At 36.5% G+C, this 15,739-nt stretch overlaps 3 protein-coding genes across 6 annotated transcripts; 2 read left to right on the forward strand and 1 right to left on the reverse strand.

Moving 5' to 3' along the window:
- The first annotated feature begins 401 nt into the window (after nucleotides 1–401).
- Nucleotides 402–6,721, forward strand: LOC107012219 (TITAN-like protein). Of its 4 annotated transcripts, none has more exons than XM_015211997.2 (8): nucleotides 402–785; nucleotides 871–997; nucleotides 1,691–2,000; nucleotides 2,106–2,167; nucleotides 4,305–4,350; nucleotides 4,552–4,973; nucleotides 5,830–5,880; nucleotides 6,036–6,336. In XM_015211997.2, exons 1-7 carry the CDS (start codon nucleotides 532–534, stop codon nucleotides 5,854–5,856), a joined length of 1,248 nt encoding a protein of 415 aa, XP_015067483.1. In that variant the 5' UTR covers nucleotides 402–531; the 3' UTR covers nucleotides 5,857–5,880; nucleotides 6,036–6,336. The 4 variants fall into 4 exon arrangements, 3 of the variants coding, with proteins under 3 accessions (XP_015067483.1, XP_015067484.1, XP_015067482.1); XM_015211998.2 differs by having other exon boundaries at nucleotides 403–785; nucleotides 5,825–5,880; XR_003577492.1 differs by lacking the exon at nucleotides 5,830–5,880 and adding an exon at nucleotides 6,361–6,721 and having other exon boundaries at nucleotides 407–785; nucleotides 6,036–6,153.
- Nucleotides 6,722–7,403: 682 nt separating this feature from the next.
- LOC107012471 lies at nucleotides 7,404–11,380 on the forward strand. Its single transcript, XM_015212326.2, has 4 exons — nucleotides 7,404–8,176; nucleotides 9,446–9,670; nucleotides 9,838–10,221; nucleotides 10,428–11,380. Exons 1-4 carry the CDS (start codon nucleotides 7,586–7,588, stop codon nucleotides 10,902–10,904), a joined length of 1,677 nt encoding a protein of 558 aa, XP_015067812.1. The 5' UTR covers nucleotides 7,404–7,585; the 3' UTR covers nucleotides 10,905–11,380.
- Nucleotides 11,381–13,397: 2,017 nt separating this feature from the next.
- LOC114076326 (putative F-box/kelch-repeat protein At1g20790) lies at nucleotides 13,398–15,002 on the reverse strand. Its single transcript, XM_027915131.1, is given in 3 exon segments — nucleotides 13,398–13,597; nucleotides 13,852–13,963; nucleotides 13,965–15,002. Coding segments are annotated over 3 exon segments (1,209 nt in total). The 5' UTR covers nucleotides 14,997–15,002; the 3' UTR covers nucleotides 13,398–13,532.
- Nucleotides 15,003–15,739: the final 737 nt, after the last annotated feature.

Here is a 15,739-nt window from a genome sequence, read left to right on the forward strand (position 1 = left end):
TTAGATTGGTTGGTTCGCTCACATAGGAGGGTAAATGTGGGTGCCAGTCGCGGCTCGGTTTTGGGTCGTGACAACCATCAATTGTCACTATTAGCTATTACCACATCAATCACCACATAAATTTTTTAAAATATTTCATTAACATAATATTTGAGTAACTAATATGTTATATATATTTTTTACTTAAATAAAAGTTTTATACATTTGATATTGAGAAAACAAAACGTTTCTTAGTTATATAATATTTAAATCTCAATTCAACATAAAAAAATTCATTATTTAAAGCATATATTTAAATTCAAACGTTTTAATTTTGATACACATTTTATTATTCAAACATATATTAAAGTTTTAGATTAATTTTATTTAGTAACAATAATAAATTGGTTCTTAATTACTTTTAAGCCGTACATAAACTAAAAATTGACAATAGAATTGGGCGGGTGCTTTTGCTGATGAATCACCCGAACTGAATTTCAGAGCCCTAAATAACTCTCCGTACAATTTCACTGCGAGAAGACGAAGAAGAGCATGAGCAACGATAGACAGTTCGAATTCTGCGTTGTTTGCAAGCTCAATCACAATCAAGGACGCCGCCATAACTTCCTCCCTAACCACAAGAAGTCGCTCGCGGCGGTGCTCTCCCGTTTCCAGTCGAAGCTTTCCGATATCCGGTTCTTCCTCAAAAACCCTATCCCTCTGCGCCCTGAGCATGATTCGCTTAATCGACTTTGGTGTATATTCTGCGATCGTGATATACTTGAACTCGACAGCTTCTACGCTAGGTATGGAATGTTTACTTTTCTGCTTGTTTTTCTGATTAGTTAAGTATATGTTTTCGTTTTTAGATTTTATGTTTGTTGGATATAGTGACAATGCGATTAGGCATTTGTCTGGTGCGGATCATATGAAGAAAGTTAAAGGATTTTTGTGGAAGTATGGTGGTGGAATGGACAAGGTTGATACTCTTCGGATTACAGAGGCTGACTTCTCCAAGGTACTGGTAATATATTTCACATTTATTTGTATGTCATGCTATTGTAAATTTATGTTGTTTGGTGTATGCAAGCCGTCTAGATGTCTCTCACTATCACTATCACCATCACCAAGTCTTACAATTAACTACAACAATTTCTGTACCTTTATTTGAAACTAGTTGCCCTCAGCTGAAGTTTTGCTTGGAGTAGGAATATACTATAAAATTTGAGCTGATAAAATTTATGAGAGTTAGATGACGTTCCTTCATTTACCAATTTCATTAGAGCACTTCATAGTTATTATCTTATTTAAAACTTAAAATGTATTTCTTCATTAGATTATACGTTGCATATATGAGAATTTTGTTCTTCAATGGTAAACCCTTTCTTTCTACACACAGTTTTTTATTTGGCATTTTCTCCCCTCTTGATCGGGAGATCTAGATGTGGATTATCCCTTTCTTTTGTCATTATATCATAGTGATTGACACTATCAATAAATTTTCTCTGTGGGAGATGTCATCGTCTAGATGAAATTTCTGGATATTTAGAAACAAGAGGTGAATGTTAGCATTTCACAGAGTTGCTGAATTTGATCCTCACATGTCAACTTGAATGTATACATATCATCTTGAACTTTTTATTTATGTTTAAAAGATTGTTTTCCTATCATTCTGACTCCTGATAAAGTCATTCGTCATGCATTCATACAGTGGGAGAAGAAGTGCAATCTTTCGAAGAAGGGAGCTCTTGATGGAGGATCTCGGGCAACGTCAATTGGACCGTCGAATGATATCCAAAATAAAACTAACTCTGACTATCTAAATTGTTTTGAAAAAGATAATGTTCATGCTCTTAACGTTGATGTTTCAAATAGTGTTGTACCTTTACAAAATTATACGGATGAGAGATCACAGATATTTGAAAACAAAATGCATGGTGTTACAAATGGACCTAATATGCGCAGTACGTCCATGGGCGTACAACTCGGTGAAGATGCTTGTTCCTCCAGTGGCTTATCAAGTTAGTGCCTCATAGTTTTCTCTTTCATATGGTGGTATGATGTTTCCATCATCTCATATTTTGCTCACTGACTGATAGTGATCCTCTGAACTTCTTTTTGCACAGATGCCCAAAAGATCTTGGGGTTTCATGCCGCAGCTTCTCACGAATGTCTTAATGGAGGTTCTGTAAGTATATTGAACAGGCATATTTGCTACTTAATTTTCCTCTTATTTATCTTTGTGTTGTAAGCTCGGATACTAAGATCACTGCGCAGTGTGCACTACCAGTAAGACATCCTATCATACTTCTAGTTGCCTTTTCCTATGTCCTTTTTTGCTCAACTTTGACCATCACAGTGGATGCTTTATCATTTTTGTCACACTTTTATCATTATTTGTTTTTTTGTGTTCATCATTTTTCTGAACTGGTGGCACCTCAGACTATTAAGCATTAATTGATGGTGATTTATTTCATTTGCTTTGCTTTGACTTTTTGAGTGGTTTCAAGTTTAGTATCTCTTATTTGGTGTGTGATTACTGACTGAATTTGTTGAAAAGAGATAACAGCTTCTAGTTGTGGGAAAAGTTGGTCGTAGGACTGGTAAAATGTAGGGAATGTAAATAAACATGTAAGGTTGAAAGTATAGATATCAGAGTTTTGCTATGTCTACATGTGCAAGTAAGCAATATTGATTAGCCTAAATACTTGATGTATTTATAGCAGTGCAATCGGATGAAACTTGGTATAACATTCCATGGCTTTCTTTATCTGGGAAAAAGACAATTACAAGAAAAATAAAAAGAACGATAAAAAACAAAACAAAGTAAAAAGGTAGCCTCCCTTTCTCCATTTTTTTGTCTTTGCACTTATGCAGCTAAGCGCGCCAACACGGCAAGCCTTTGTGTTTTTGGCCCACTTCAGCCTTTCAACCTTCATATTTGAAGGCTGAACATTGAGAACCATGCCACTTCTAGTTATAGAAATGAGTTTCAATCATGATAGGTGTCTCTTTTCTTTTCAATTTTTATGAGAAGTGTTCATACAAACGCGTGATGAGCTTTCTTGCTTACATCTGGTTACCAAAGGAACACATATAGTGAGCTATGACATGATTCCCCCCCTTATGATGAATTTCTGCTTCTTCTCTCTGTGCTTTTGTTATTCTGACAGTATTTAAAAAATTTGACTGTCTTCTTTTTATCAAGTTGTGACGTAATACATTTAAGAGTTCATAAATGTTTGGTTGGCAGGGAGGGTAATAGAGGCAGACCCATGAATTGAAAATGACTAGGCACCAATATTTTTAATGTAGACATGTTATTCTTTTTCTTTGTATAACATAGACATGTCAATTTCTTGCTAAAGAATTTGGTGTGGAACTCTTTGGAAACTAAAGAAAAAAGCTACAAAAAAGGTAAACTGTCCTGTAACTACAAAAATGTCACAACAATATGTGGACGAATGCTGAAAGCAGGAATCTATCTGAGTTAAATGGCACTAAAGGTCATTCTGTGCACCCCAGATCAACCAGTGCAGCTACTTTCCCTTTGTGGTTCCGGGTGCCAATCATTAATCAAAATATATAAACATTATTTAAGATATACATACACATATTATATACATTTTTCCCGAGGTTACCAGGGGCCGGTGACCCTCCTACCCTGGGGGTAGATCTGCCTCTGATGGTAATCATCTAGCAAGGTGGCTATAATCATTTGTGCGAAAAGATTGCCGATGCCTGTAGAAATTGAACTTCCACATCTCATATATTTATGACATGCTAAAAGCTTCCATTTTAATCATGAGAAAATTTGTGTGCCGTCATAATTAATCTCTTGATCTTGCTGGCCTAAGTCAGTCACCGTCAATATATGTAAGTAGTATGTTTGTTCCTTAGGTGCCATTGGCTCAATCCACCCCTTGTATAATGGGCTGCAGCGGAAATGCTTTCCAGGGCAAGGCTCTTTTTTAAAGCTAAACAAAAACCAATTTAAGAGATCACAAATACATGCCCAAAAAGGATACAATGTCATTAAGAACTCACAGTTCAACCTTTCCTGTTGCATTGGAAACCTAAAAATCTTTTACGATCTTTCTGTTGATGGAAAATTAACAATATAGCCAATTTGACTCTCATGATGCTAAAAGAAACACGGGACAGTTTAAAATTTTTGTGGAAGCATACATGGAAATTATTTGCTAATAGAATAGTATCAGGTGCTACTTTTGCTTCTCAATTGGAATGCGGGATTTGGTTGTCTAAACTTTTTCTGCTTTTAAGTTTTTCCTTATCATGTAAATTTCGCTCTGTTGATTTGCTAGGGAACCTCGGATGGAAGAATGTCAAAGGGGATGAAGAGTTCTCTGGGTACTGATTTCTTTACTTTCTGCGTAATTTTATGTTTTGTGCACTTTAGTTGAGACTTTGTTTTAGTAATGTTTCAGAGTAGTAAGTTCATGTTTATGGACGTATAATATGTTTGTGGGTTGGTTATTATGGTCTTTTTTCTGTCTTGTTAGTGTGCCTTTACGTATTCTTACAGTTGAAGAATGGAAATTTCTCCTTCAGGTTCACCAAGCATTACACAGATATCTTTAACATTTCAAGAAGATTCCCTGGGCAATGTTCATTCTGGAGCACCTCCTCCGTGGTTCAATGCGGTTGAAAAAAGTCAGCTAGATTTTGTATCAAATCCTGGAAGGAGTGACCCCTTCCCTCCCAATCAGAAGAAGAAGTCGAAACTAAACCCAAACAGGGTTGGTGCTGCTTGGGCAGAGAGAAGAAGAGTTGAACTGGAGTTGGAGAGTAAAGGGGAGCTCGTGACAAACACTTTCGATGTGAACTGGCTCCCAAATTTTGGCAGAGTTTGGCAATCAGGTACTAGGAAGGAATCTAGAAAAGAATTTCAGCTGGAGAATCACAAATCTTCTGAGGTTGAAAGCCAATCCCAGAGTAGGGTGCAGTTACAGCCTTATGTCAGCAAGCGAAAGGTAAGCTACTATATCAGCATATAGTCATTGACTTCAACATGATAAATTCCCCCAACTAGTTCTTTATCATCACCAAAAAACCTCTAGCCTGGTCTTATATACTGAAAACTACGTTTACATATATGAGGCCATAGCCTGCAACTATGCTTAAGGATTTAATATGCGTATCACTTTATAACATTCATGAGGCGATTAACTCTGCAACTTTGCCTTGCATGGTTTCACAAATTCAGAATCAATTAGCTATCTGCATTTGAGCAGTGCCGTGAGATATATATCTTCTTTTCATTTCAAGCTGACTTTTCTGCAGTTACCTTGTTATTCTTTTTATGTGAATGTAAATTTGTTATTAACGTCATAGTAAAACTGTCCTACTTCCCTTTCTGATAAAACAACTCGACTTCTTCGTTTTATGGGAAGTCCTCATTGGTCCAACAACTTAAGCTAATTTAAGGTAATATTATTTGACTGTTTCTAACTCTTGCTAATAATTTACCAACTGTCACTCCTTAATTTCACAACTCCAATCTATACACAAAGCATTTTTCTTTCAAATTTGACATACTAAGCCATTTAAATATTTTAGTTCATCGTACATGTCAATTTCGGTCATATTTTATGATATGGGTGGATCAATATGAAAGTCAAACTCCTTTAGCCCCATCACTTGTGAAACAGTTTGAAAAAAGAAAGCGACGGACAAATGATGTAGTGATAAGGGCTTTCTCAGTTCTATGACTCTCAACCTTTCTTCCCAAATAAAATGCCTTCTTAGTTCTATGCATTTTAGATATCTAAATTCTTCATTGCGAATATACTGATAGTTGGTTTTTCTTTGGTTATCTTGTCAGAGCAGTGTTCCCTGAGCGACCATTTATACTGATATACTTTGATGAGACGTTCCCTTGTATGTTTATCTCTTTCTGAATAGATGATTCATCTACTTCATATAGAACAAGTGTTCATTGAAACACGGCCGTATTATTCTTCCTTTGTATTACAAGTGTTCTGTTTATGACAGTCGCAAGACTAATGCTTTTGAGTTTTGATTAATCATTGCAGCGCAAAGATCCTGTTGATGATGAGCTTGACTGACCTGCTCTGTATGGTGACCAAATTATGAAATTCATGTGTACATTCTTCTTGATATACTTTTTGGGTTTCCCGTGTATGAGTTGGGGTAACTAGATTATTGTGAAGTTCATGATCAAGTTATTATAACCTGTAGATTGTTGTTATTTTAATTTTTCCTAATGAGACATTGGTTCTTCTCTAGTGGTTCTAGCAAAATTTCGGGCACAATTTGCCAATGTACAATCTGTTTCTTGTTTTAATGCCTTCAATTGGCTCAAAGTTCCACTTGTATCCTCTTCTTTTTTGCTTGAAGGTGCCTCATATCTATTGCTTACAAATAATTTGCGATGAATGTTGAAGGCGACAGGTTCTCTAATTTTGACAGTTTCCTCTTACTCTATTGAAGACGAACTTCCAGTGCATTATAATATCATGAAGGCCATATGTTATAGGCGTCAAAACTGTGATATCTTGTAGATGGTTTTTTTTTTACGACTGTGGCCTTGGATCTTAATAGCTGTTCATGCAATTCAAGTTTGCTGCAGAGTCGCCACTGAAACAGTGTGTTTTTTGTGCTATTGTTCTCTCATTCGCTGAAAACTCGTGTCATACTGGAGGGTTGTGGAAAGAAAACATGGAGGATTCTTTTTTAACTATGGATTTTTTTCTCTCTACCTCGTGTTTCGTTTACTTTCATCTTTAACTGTTTTAATACAGTTTTTCTATATCTATTCTCAACTCTCTACCTGTGAAAAAATTGAAAAGACAATAGTGGGCGAAGCTAAGACAGCTGTGTGGTATTTCAAAGACGGGAACAAAGTTTATCAACCTTTGGAAGTAAATGATATTTTATCGTATGTTCATTAAAAAGAGCCACGATGGCTTATTTAATAAGCGAAGCGAAACTGTAGTTACAAGTCGGATTTTATCGAGTAGGAGTAAATTTTAGCAGCAGGACAACAAAAGCTGCAAAGTGTTAAAATTCTGATAATTTAATTTAGTTGTTCGCCTTTTTTTGATTTGTAATTTTTTTTAAAAGTTATTTTTTATTTTATCAAACACTTTTACATGATATAAAAATAATTTTATCACAAACTTGATCAACTTTTAAATTAGTCAAAACATTCTTTTACCAAAAGTAATTAAGGAAATAACAATAGTAGAGGAATTAAGGAGAATTTTATTACAATTTTCTAGCAAACAATATTTTCTTAAGAATAAGACACAAACATTTCTACTTTCAAGATGATAGCTAGAGCGTATGTCACGTGAATTATTAAGTAGGACATCACATAAGATAGATATGTCTGCTTATTAAATTTAAAATTATTTGTATATGTTCAAAATTAGAAGAAATAAATATCTTTTAAAATTAAATTAAAAGAGAGAAAAATATTCAGAGGTACGGCGTCGCTTAAGTTCCCGCCCAAGTGCTGTTAGAACTCATCGCCACATTGTAAAACTACGCAGAAGCTCCACCATTCTCCACCCTCTAAACCCCTAAGCCACTCTTCTCCGCCGTCTTTCAGCGCCGGAAAATGCTTATATCCATAGTAGAAAGATCCTTATTCAGAGATAACGACGGCGGTACTAAAGTCGTCAAACACCGCTTCCTAGGGTTCTTAATCTGGCAAGCGCTTCAATCCACCGCCGTCTTCTTCCTCTCCAAAACCCTACTCCTTTCTCTCTTCACTCGAACCCCCTTCAAACCCTCATTTCTTAGTATCTTCACTTTCATAGTTTTCCACTTCTCCCTTCTCATCTTCTCTACTTCCCTTTTCATCATCTCTTCTCCTCGCCCTCAACGCGCTGCTTCCCCTCTAAATCTTCTGCTCGGTACTGCTCGGCTGATACTTGTTCCCATTTCTAACTCTCAGCCGCTGCTGTCCCCTGATTTTCGGCTCCGGGCGAGGGCTTCCATTAGTTTTGTGCTGTTTGTGGCGGTGGCTGCTGTTTCAGCGTCTTTGTCTGTGATTACCCTCTGTTTGAGCTGTAATGCTTTCGATCAATTGAAACACAGACGGCTGGTTATTGGGAAATTAGGGTTTTGGGGTTTGCAGATCGGATTGATATATGGAGTGCATTATGTATATAACAAGCGGTGGGTTTTGCAGTTCCCGATCATCCAGGTATAAAAGTGGTTTCTTCACATCTATTTTAGTATGTTATTGCATAATGCAAGACTTGTATAGAAATTGTCATGAATTATGATATTCGTTGTGCTTTTTCCAAATGTTTCTCAACTGATTGATTTCAACAGTTTTATCCTTTTAATCCCAAATCAGTTGTAATGAACTCACTATGTAATTAACAAGTTAACCACTCTATTCGATTATAATTTACCCCCAATCCAATGACAATTTGACTCAGTTTCGCGGAAACAGAAACTACAGCTCAATTCAATAACTGAATGGGAAAATGCAAATTATAACAGATAACAACAACTACGAAAGCCAGTTGAAATCAAAATGGTCCAGCAACAACTCCCAGTAATCAGCTCATCACCAACATACCTCAAATGGGATTGGTAATGCACATCTTTCAATAGGATTAATAGCTCGAAATAGCTCATTCATTTAGGGATATAACAATTTGATAAATTGGGAATTAGGAAAGAATCTTAGAGAGAGCTAGAGAGAGAGAGGAGAAGTCAGAGTGAGAAGAACTCGGACCAGCAATGAGGAAATACCAGATTTTTACATGTTCTCACACTGGATTTTTGATGTATTTATAGTTCATCCCTTATGCGATCCTCGCCCTTCATTACCTTTAATCTGAGCCATTCACGTGTTTTAACCTCCTTTTGAATAAGGTCCAATTTTTGTATTTGTTTCATGTATAGACTCATCGTATGAATTGGGGCATTGATTCAAGAGAAAGCTAAATCTTTGCATTCTCTACTGTAACAGTATTCCTGCTGCTTCATGTATAAAAACTCAAGCAGAATTATTTATTTAGATTATTTGTTGTGGAAATATGTAGCAATATTATTTTATCATGTGATGGCAGTCCTTCATAATTATGGTATTCATGATAAGTTTAAAAAATAACTATTTATAGTGGGTCTATCAGGAACAACCTCTATATCTGAACGAGGTAGGGTTAAGGTCTGCGTACTCTCTACCCTCCCTAGACTTCACTTGTGGGGTTATATTAGGTATGTTGTTGATTTAAACAACCAGTCACCCAATTGTCTATGCTTACTGGAACAGTTAGATGAGATTTTTTCAACTCCATATGTGAGTTCTCTCACTGCTATGATTCTAGCAATTTGATTTCTCTTTGATTACTCCCACTCTTATTAGATATGTGTTCCGTCATGTAAATTATAGTTTGATGTGGTGACTATTGGTATCTTTTCGTTAGTCAGAGACTGACACACAGTTCCATGTCAACAGCGTCCTCCTTTTTTCAGTTTTAAGATGGGGCTACCTTTAGCTGTTGGGAAAGCTTTAAAGCTTTCTGCTGCTGGTTATGTGCTTTCAGCTATCCTTTCATTTGTTCTACCTTATGAGTTTAAGGGTCAACTTCCAGTAGGAAACTTCATCACTGAGCAGATTCTCTTCTATATTGGAAGTTTTGTGGTGATTCTCTGCTGGGAATTATGTCATCATTTACACCAGGTCGGTCTCTCTCCTTCTTACTCTCCCCTTTCACTACCTCTCATCAAACACACACGCACACCAGGTTAGGCTCCCAATTAGCTGTATATCTTCAAGCTGGTTATTTTTTTCTATATCATCCGGAAATAAGCATAAGTAGCAGAACTTATGTTACTTTGATTATTTAGGTGTTACACACAAAACGGTCCGTCTTTGCCCCTCCAAAAGGTTCTGCAGCTGCTGAAACAAATCCAAGTGAACCGCTTCTGGCCGCATTGGAGGAGAGCACACCAAAATCTCTTTTGCAGTATCTTGCATACCTTGACCTTTGTATGGTATCCGAAGGTAATGTTGATCCTTGGCGCCGAGCTGCCTTCTTTGAGGAAAGTGGTGAAACTTACAAAAGAGTCATTTCTGTGTGCTTGACCCCTGTTGAACAATTCACAAGAAATGTGAGTGAGGTTTTGGAAAGCTCTCCAGTTGGTAACTCCTTGCAACTTTCTCACCAGTTGCGTTCTCCAAATGAACAGCTTGCCGATTCAAAGGTTTATGAATCATTTGATGACTTTCAGGTAAATCACTAATTTTACATGAATTGAATGTCCTTAAATACTGTGCCTTTTTCTCTGTGGTAACTTTTTATTCTTAATTTATGAGTTAAATTTCTTTGGTTTTACTGTCATTCGCGTATCCTGAACTGCCGTTGGTAATATATGCAACTGATAGTATAATACTTATTTTAAATGAGATGCTAAATACAGTCTTAAACTGCACGCAGCTACTAGCTTGGTGTGCTCGCATTGTGGCTTCACTGACTGTGCATTCACACAAGGAGGACAGATTTGGTGTTGCTCAACTATCAGGGAGCAATGCTGCTGTTATTTCAACATTGCTATCGAGTTTATTAGCTGTTGAAACTTTGATGGGCAAGAAAACCAACTTACAATCGTCAAATACTTTAATGGATCCTGCTGGTATTAAGTGGGCTACATTAAACCCAGGAAGGAGAGATTCAGCAGCAGGCATGGCAGGAAGAAGAAAAGGAGCCCCTTTTTATGCAAAAGCATATTCAATGGCTGATATCCTGAAGACTTCCATCTATGGTATTGTCTGGGCTTTCTACGATGAGATGTCACATAGTGCCAAGGCGGGACTGCTTGAGAAAGATTGGATCATCAGTAGTAAGCCACTGTATGGAACTCGTGAGCTCCTTTCACAGAAACTGCGACTGTTCCTGGACTTCCAAGCTAGCTAGGGCAAGTTGCACTACACGGAGGTTGATTTTGAAGCGGTTGTGCTTGTGTTTTGACGCAGAATGCTTAAGAAGTTCGATAGCTCATTCCTGGTGTGAGAAATGGTGCCAGAAAAAAAAAGGTTCTAATATATACCAGGTCCATCTGGTGGATGATGTCTGGCATTGGTATTCAGATCTCAACAATTCCCTCTCTTTTTTTTAACCGGTGGGTAAAATAGTGAGTGGTTGGTTAAATTCACGGATAATTGTCATCTTTGTGCATTAATGGAGGGATGTTTTAGGTTTGAATGTTTCTCTTTGGTATCACACACACACATCTGCAGACTGCAAGGAGGCCTCCTTCTAGTATGCGTATCTTTGGAATATTTGGTAACGTTAAGACAAATCTGTAAGCATAAGAATTTTGTTGAAGAGAGATATCTGCATCTAATGCAAAGGTGAAATTGATATGCTCATGAGCTTTTTGTTGTTGATCACTGAATGTGCAAGTTAAACACATCAGTGTTGTGTGCTCATCACAACTTTTGATTTGCTTATTTCTTTCAACACTCGGAGTGAGTTCTCCCATTTTTTCCATGTACATTCACAAATATTTAAGGAGAACTCCCCTCAAGTACGCAGTTACATTCTTGCTGCACTTTTTGACGGCCAAGAACCACAGAATTACAATTACTCAATCCACCTTCAGGCATACTTGGCTTTCTTAAAACAGTTTGATGCCATCTTCTCACAGTTGTGCAATTGAGTGCATATGAAGGCTCTCTCAACCTAGCTCAACAGGTTCACTGGAAAATTCTATCATGACTTTTTAGGAGATCATAAGGCAGGATATATCTAATGATCACGGTGACAGTGTTCTTAAAAGGTAGCAACTTTCCACATTCTATACGCACGTACGAATTATTCTTACCCCAAATTTGGGGCATCATTACATGTTAAAGTGAAGAATAAAAGATTCAATCAAATTTTGAATGTAAGATTCGCCAAACAAAGAAGGCACACAATATCTCTCTGTTTTGAACATAAATTTGAAAGGACTTAAGTCTCATTTAACACATCACAAGAACTAAAATACAAAGGTTTAATTGAAATACCTTTGATAATAAATATTCTGATGTCATTCAAACTTGCAGCAATTACATTATAGGAGGGCTTCTTATGGACACAAGCCACTGCAGCATTTTTGTACCCCTTGATCTTAGTTACTTTGTACAAGAAAAGACACTTGGTGTCGATCCATACTGGAAAGCCAATGACAATGCCGTCCAGACCAGAAATGAAGTTGTCCGAAATTTGGGAAACCCTCTAACGGCTGCTTGCACTGTCATATGTGCCAATGACTATGTACATTATGAAAATGCATACAAGGGTAAGCAAACCTTTGCGCCCTCCCTAGCCATATATCGTTACCACTCATATCCCTACTATTCAAAACTTTACCCTAGCTGATAACATAATGATCAATAAACTCAGGACGGTCTATGAGTATGGCCTCTTCTTTCTTTATATCAAAACCTAGAAAGCTACCATCACTTCTGAGCCAATACAGAGAATATTCTCAGTTGGATTTCACGCCACATGCCAGATTGCTCATCATCTGATGAAAGTAGGTAACATTTGTAGAACAAGCAGGAATTTTCAACCAGCATACTAATGGTTACCAATTTGTATTGATCTGAATTCGGGTAATCAACGGCTAGACCTATTTTTTCAATCGTAGACTTTGGGAAAGGTGCGCTCCAGTTATGGGACTGAAAACACAACAGCACCTACTAGGTGGCATAGTTAGTAAAAGTCGAAGAGAAACAGATCATTACATAAGACCAAAATCTCAGTGTCATAGGATGAATTCGTCACAAATCAAGTGATCGGACTTAAGGAGATTTTGTGGAATTTACTGAATAATCTTTCATCATATTTTGAATATATAAGTTTTATGTAGAAGTGTCTTATGATATGTTGGAACAAAATTTGGGCAAATTCTAGATGAGAAACCATACGATTAAAAATTTTTTCAACAGAAGTTTACATTGAACAACAAACTTCAAAAACTCTCTTCTCGGAATCTAAGTTTAATCTGTAAAAAACGTGCTTATGCAGGTTCAAATTACAAATATTTTTAGTATTATTGATTTGCTATTTCACGTTCGAACTGCAAAGCTATGGTGCAATGCCTGGTGTTTCCAGACAAGGGTGAGTGATGATTTCTATCCAAAATATGTAGTGAGCATATATTGTAATTTTTTCTGAAGAAGATTACTATTAATGTTGTTTGCATGCAAGTTGCAGTGGATTTGTAATATGTGCTAAATGATTGATAAGTAGTTTGGTATTACAGTTGCTCCTTTTTTAATTTTTACATAATTTCCATAACTTTTCTACAATGGAAGTCATTTTAAAATCATTTTGCTTATTGTCAGGCAAATTTTGAATGGCGGATTGCACCATACAATTTTACCTTGACGATGTTAAAATTCTTTCAAATTCATTACTCGATGCATATATAACATTAAAGAAAGAAGTTTATATTCCATCATACATACAGAATAATACTACGGCTATTACAATGTTTAACTATGCTCTCAATCTTCTTCTCCTCCCCCTCCTCCTTCTTCTTCATCTTCGTCTTCAGTCATCATAAAATTCCTCGTCATCATCATTTTGTAGTACTGGTAATACTTCCACTGGAATATCTGGACAAAGTTATATACAAAATTTGAGAAGAATTAGAAAAAATGATTTAAACATGTCTAAAGTTTAAAATCAGATCTACAAGTTACTAAACGCCGCTATAGTCAATCAAATAAGGCACACAATATCTCTATGAAAATGTCCTTTGACTTAGTTGACATGTTTTTAAAGATAAATTTGAAAGGTATTGTTAATCCTGACGTTTAATCTTGTTTAGGACATTACAAGAACTATGATAACAGAAACTAACTGGTACCTTCGATGATAAATCCGTTGATCCCATTCAAAATTGTAGCAATGTATGTTTGCTCATCAGCCGTTGCATCATTGTAGGGTGTGTTGTGGACAGAAGCTAACGTTGGATGAAAAACAAAACGTGTGAGGATTAATCATAGGCACCACTGCAACAGTTTCGTACACATTCGTATTAGGATTACACTCGTATAGATGATAATGCCATGTCTGGAGATCTCGTACCAGAAAAGACACTTGCTTGCTGTCAATCCAGACTGGACATCCCCTAAAATAGCCGTCCTGATCTACAATGAAGTTGTCCAAAGTGCGGAAAATTGTCCAAATTTTGTTTGCACTGTCAAAAGTAGCAATGATTGTGCGAGTTCTGAAAATGCATACAAGGGTAAGTATACCTTGCGCAATCCCTAACCATTTATCCTGACCAGAGAGAATTCTATCATAATCGAGATCAAGAAACTCAGGACGATTAATTAGTGTAGCCTCATCTCTCTTCGTATCAAAAGCCAGAACACTCCCATCATTTCTGACCCAATACAGAGAATCCTCCCAATAAACATGTGGACCACTAGGAAGTGCAGGTAGGAAAGAAATGGTCCTCACTTGGATTTCACGCCACACACCAGGTTGCTCTGATGAAAGTACGCAAAACTTGTAGAACTGGTTGGAATTCTCCTCCAACTTATAAACGGCTACCAATTTGTATCGATCTGCATTGGGATACTCAACCGCTAGGCCTACATCTTCTATATTATTAGGAGATGAATTAGGATATGTTACCAATTGGTGCTCTCCAGTCACGGGATTGAAAACACAGTAACACCTGATATTTTCAAATTCAATGAGAATGAGACCATTACATGAGGCCATAAGCTCAATATCATCAGGTAAAATCGACTCAATTTGAGTGATTGGGTTAAAGGATATTTTGTAGAATTGTAAACGATCTAGCCCATTATATACTGTATAGATGAGTGAGGTTGAAGAGTCTTTATAACGGTTGAACAAAATTCTGGCAAATTGAACATCATGAGAAACCATATCACTAACGTTCTTCGATAGAAGTTTATTTTGAACAATTTCCTTCAAGGGCAAGATGGCGATCACATCCCTAAGGGCATCGAAATCACGTCTATCATCATTGGCCATAGTTTCTATCTTATTCTTCTTCTCCTCTAATGTTTGTTACGTTGGAATTTTAGTCAGTCCTATTTATAACCAACTTTTTACGGTTACTTTTTGATAGAACGTGATAGAATCATTAATTCGTTTTGATGATAGACAAAAGCGCAAAGAAAATGTACGCAGCAAAAGAAGTCCGAGATCAAGTAAAATAGAGTTTTTTTGTCAAAGTCAAAGTAATATATTAAAGGTACAAGTCAACACAAATAAGGAAAACCTTAAATATATTATTAAGGAAGAAAGTGGTGTATAATAAGGATTCTAATTTAAAAAGGAATCCTTGTTTAAACATAACTTTCTTACCTTATTAGTAGGGATTGTACAAGGCAAACTCTATAAGAAGCACACGAGGCAGAGAAGAACTACACGACTTCACGCAGAGAACAAGGGGGAATTATTCATCAAATTGAAGTCTTCAAGGCTGATAGCATTGCTACGTTCAAAACATTCTTGAGTGAGAAAGTTTTATCGGGTAAAACTATTTGTCTTGTTGTTATTCTTAATTGTAATTCACAGTTTATTGTACAAAGGGTGGGTTTGGCTCTTTGTAGGGTTGAGTGTTAGTGAGAGTTGTAACAAAAGGTGGGTTTGGCCTTTTGGAGAGATCGATTGGAGTAAATCGAGGGAGTAGTAGAGATAAGACTTTTTGATTATTGAGTTGTAATCACAAAATCTTATATTTGAATTAATAAAACGTGGTTTTTCCTTCC

Source organism: Solanum pennellii, chromosome 3 (genome assembly GCF_001406875.1).
Source record: "Solanum pennellii chromosome 3, SPENNV200".
Lineage (NCBI taxonomy): Eukaryota > Viridiplantae > Streptophyta > Magnoliopsida > Solanales > Solanaceae > Solanum > Solanum pennellii.